Source organism: Homarus americanus, unplaced genomic scaffold (genome assembly GCF_018991925.1).
Source record: "Homarus americanus isolate GMGI-L3 unplaced genomic scaffold, GMGI_Hamer_2.0 scaffold32929, whole genome shotgun sequence".
Lineage (NCBI taxonomy): Eukaryota > Metazoa > Arthropoda > Malacostraca > Decapoda > Nephropidae > Homarus > Homarus americanus.
The window spans coordinates 20,071,571-20,075,943 of record NW_024737097.1 but is presented as its reverse complement, the minus strand read 5'-3'; the positions used below and the strand labels follow the sequence as shown (position 1 = coordinate 20,075,943).

General features: G+C 46.3%; 1 protein-coding gene across 1 annotated transcript; it reads right to left on the bottom strand.

Moving 5' to 3' along the window:
* Positions 1-1,291: 1,291 nt before the first annotated feature.
* Positions 1,292-4,073, bottom strand: LOC121873104. The gene has a single exon (XM_042376415.1). The coding sequence runs from the start codon at positions 4,043-4,045 to the stop codon at positions 2,588-2,590; it is 1,458 nt and encodes a 485-aa protein (XP_042232349.1). The 5' UTR covers positions 4,046-4,073; the 3' UTR covers positions 1,292-2,587.
* Between the last annotated feature and the right edge of the window lie 300 nt (positions 4,074-4,373).

Here is a 4,373-nt window from a genome sequence, read left to right as displayed (position 1 = left end):
ATCAGAAAATAATAAAATTAGGAGAACTGTTATTTGGACACAATACGGAAAGAAATAGTGAAGAAAATATATAGAAATTTATGAAAAAAAAGGGGCAAAAAAGGAGAAAAAGTCAGTCAACACTAAATAAGAATAACACAAAATTGGGCCGCTGTAAAGGTAATTTCTCTGGACTCTGAATTTACACGTAACAACCACAGAAGCTGTTCCACTTCGCTTCTTCTCTCGCGGCTATGTGTAATCAACTTGTTCATCCTTATTTAAAGTATCTTATGAGTAATGATATTGAAGTTTCATTCATATTTGAGTAATTATCAATATTGTTACACCAAAGTCACCAACGGCTAATGAACGCGGACAACTCCCACTTAAAAATATACATAAGAACGTAAGAATGGGGGAAACTGCAGCTGGCCTATTGGCCCATACTGGGCAGTCCCATTTACACCCAACCCCTATTGCTCATATATCCATCCAACCTATGTTTGAAGCTATCCATCGCATTCGAGTCAATAATGATGTTTGGTAACTTGTTCCATTCATCCACTACTCTATTTCCAAACCAATGTTCACCTATTTCGGAGCCAAAACAGGTTTCAACTAGGAGTAATCCTTCTAAAAAAATTTTTCACGCTGTACGCTTTGTTTTAGGTCCTATCCAATATACTACCGTATATAGAATTATTTTTTATTGTTGTATCACAGATTTTTATTGCCTTACATGCCCCCAACTCTTCAATATTAATAAAAATATTCTCCATAAATGGCCATGATCAGCGTATTTACACACTGTTTCAGTGGGAGAAACTCGTTGATTGGTTGTTAAGCTATTCGGGCGCTGCACACGCGAATGCCTGATCAAGGAGTTTGCTTTTCCCTCTCAAGGCGTCAGGCCCACAATTAAGCTGAAGCGTCTGCGCAGACAGAATAGCTAACGCGTTAGCTATTTCGTTCATCTAAAACGCGTTAACAGTAATAGGCTGAGAAACTCCCCCTTCTCCGAAAGCGTGGATTTGTTTGTGACTGACGGCAAATGTTCTTCATTTTAAACTTTATTTTCCACTCATATCTTGAAAGTTAATATTTTCAAGAAGTTATGTTTATACATACATTAAATTCGGCATTAGAATGAGGCTAGAACTGGGCATCCTTAACAGTTACGTATATATAAATTTATCTGTGATATATCAACTTTAATCGAACATTATGTATTAGCCAATGAGCTGCAAGGGGGGGGGGGTTGTAACGCTAAGTAAAAAAACGGCTTTCAAATTAGACTTCTGTTGTCTATTTTATCGAATCTATTTATTTATTTATTTATTTCAAACCGGGATTATATCGTGTAAGTTTACGTCTGTTATGGGTAGGTTAGTTTTTTATTTAAGGGTGAATTTTAATTTGATTACGTTGGAATTTTGTTTAATTTGATTTGATTTCGTTGTAGTAGGTTAGGTTAGGGTTGGCTTGGTTTGGTTTGGGTAGGTTGGGTTAGGTTTGGTGAGATATTACGCTAGGTTAGGGCTAATTAGGATAGGTTAGGTTAAGATTGTCTGCATCATCAAATTTGGTCAGGTTAGGTTAGGTTATATTTGTTTGCTCTGTCAGGTCAGGTTGGGTTAGATTAAGTTTCATTAGTTTAAGTTTTTTGAATTGTCAGGTTAAGTTAGGTTTGGTTAGGTTAAGTTTGTTTACATTATCAGCTTAGGTGAGCTTAGGTTTGCAATGTCAGGTTAAATTTAATCAGGTAATCCGCAGTATTATGTTAATATTTCAGCTCCTGTTGCCAGTCTCACTTAACCTAACCTAATAATATAAGACTACAGTGATGGATGCCGCCTGCCATAATATATCTCTGTCAACACTCTACTGAGCTACTGCTGGAGGTGTGGAGGCCAGTGTATGTGTAACAGCTACGCCACTCACTTCTCAGGGTGTCGTATTATTAGTACTATTATCACACTTACTTCAGAAGGAAACTGAACCGTGTACACAAACTTGCTGAACTGTGTACATAATTATGAGTCGGTGTGCGCTAGTCTTTGCTCATAAAACTTGCTCAAAACCCGTGAAAATTATCTCGTACCGTCAGCCAGTGTGGATGAGAACAGAACACTTCATACATCAGGTATAGGCAGTGTTATGCAGCTGCAGGTCTGGGTTGTCTAGGAGAGGAATAACCACACAGCTCTTGCGCGCCTGCACGTGAATAGGTCTGGTTGGTTAATGTGGAGGGGAGGGGACTGGCAGGTGGGGTTCATCCCCCACAACCCATCAAACACCAGGGCAGGTGGTGGGCGACGTTCACCTAACTCCAGCTGACCGTGTTGGTGTCATCTGTACTGGCAGGGAGGTTTCAGGGTGGTGCAGCGTCTCAACACTGTACAGTACACTAACGTAACACTGTGCCCTCAATAAATAAACTGTCACTCACAAGGTTGTGGTCACTAACACATGTAAACACGAGGACGTCCATTACAGGTGTCATAGAGGTAAAGTCAAGAAGATCAGGTGATGATCACATCGTAGTATAAGGCACTGTGTGAGGCCAGCACAAGGCTGAGTGTTGGGTGGTCGAGGGCGTCAACCCTCAGCTGTTGTACAACATACACCTCAGTTTAGCAGTTTCAGACTTGAGGGAGGCGACCTCTACCCTCAGCTTCAGGTTCTCTTGCTCGAGGAAGGCGGCGCGGATGGCGATCTCGTCCTCTTTGGCTCTCCGGGCGTCCCTGGAGCGCTTGGCGGCCTCGTTGTTTTTCCGTCTCCTCTCCCAGTAAGCCTCGTCCTTCACACACTCGCTGTTCTGTCGGCCGCGTCTCTTGGAGTTCATGATGCTGGTCGTGCCCAAGTTGGACGTATCACGCCCGCCTCCGTCACCTCCGTCGCCATCATTGTCCGCCTTCAAGTCCTCGCCTTCCTCACTTGCTCCGCCCTCACCAGTTATTCCACAAACATCAATGTTCATATCAGTCTTTGTTTCCTCGTTTTCGGACATGTTGTCGAATTTGGAGGCGTCGAAGCTGCCGCTCAAAGAAAGTTTACGAGGCCCGGTGGAGCGTCGAACCTTAGTCGCCGTCACCTGCACCAGCATCTGATCCCGGAACCTTGAGTAAGCGTCGTTGCTCTCAGCGTTGATGGTCAGCTCCTCCTGTGTGCCACTCATTAGATCCGCTGCTCTGCTTCTCGCACCACCCAAACCGCCGCCCAGTCCGCCACCCAGGCCGCCCAAGCCGTCATAGGAACCTCCTAGTAAATTCGACGTTAAGTTTGGTGAACTCTGAACTCCTGGTTCGGTAGTAAGAGTTTCTGTACCTAGATTGATGCCACTCATGCTTCCTGCCCCGAGACTGCCTCCCCCAAGACCACTTCCCCCGAGACCACTTGCCCCTAGACCTCCCATACCCAGACTGCCAGAGGTGAAAGGAAGACTGGGGCTTGGCGACGGGTGGACGGATGCAGACGGGGACCTAGAGAAGTCCACCGATGTTGGGGAGTGACTGGGTGGAGGCAGATACGACCTGAAGGGGTGCGCCGTCATGGCCTTGGACTTGAGTGCTGACTGGAGGGTGGAGAGGAGGAATGGGTTGGTATGTAGGTGGGAGAGAAGGGCGGGGTTGAAGCCGGTGGCGTGGGAAAGGTGGCCGGCAGTGTGTTGGTAGTGGAGGGGGTTGTAGTGGGGATGATGGGGATGGTGACGGTGACGGGCGGGGCTGACGGCCATGGGTGAGACACAGGTAGACCTTGGCGACCGCGGACGCTCAGGAGAGGTACTGGTAACGGAGACGCCGGACTCAGAAGAACGTGACCACATCTTACGGTCATGGACGAGGCTGATGGGTGCCCCAGAACCATCCTCCGTCAGGCTGCAGCGGTCACTGTCGCTGTGGTCTCCGTGGTCGCTGCCGGAGGTGACTGGAGACATCTTGCCTTTCTTTGTGGAGAAGTCAAGGGGCTGAGCGTCCATGTAGAGGTCTGGGGAGGGCGACAGGCTGGGGTGGAAGCGGGGATACAGCCCCCCTAGCCTCATGCTGCCCCCAGCCTCAGCCATCACACCCCCGCGGCCATCTCTCTCAGTCATCACGTCTGTAATGAGAGATAAAACATGTTTCATCGTGTTTGTTACAAGAGAAGAACATGTTTGATCACGCCTGCAGCAAGAACAAAACATGTATCGTCACTGTACACTGCATGACCCAGATACCATAAACACCACACATTCCTATGATTCGTTCCCGAGGCTTATAACGGAAACTCGTGCAGTTGGTGTGATCTGATGTGTAAACACACGTTTTTAAAGGAAAATCCATGAATCTTGGTAGACTCCAAATGTAACAATTTCGGCCAAAATTTTGATTTTTAGTAACAATTTGACTAGA

What these genes read in the sequence shown, in the direction of transcription:
- LOC121873104 (XM_042376415.1), bottom strand. Translation starts at nt 4,045, where the DNA reads ATGGCTGAGGCTGGGGGCAGCATGAGGCTAGGGGGGCTGTATCCCCGC.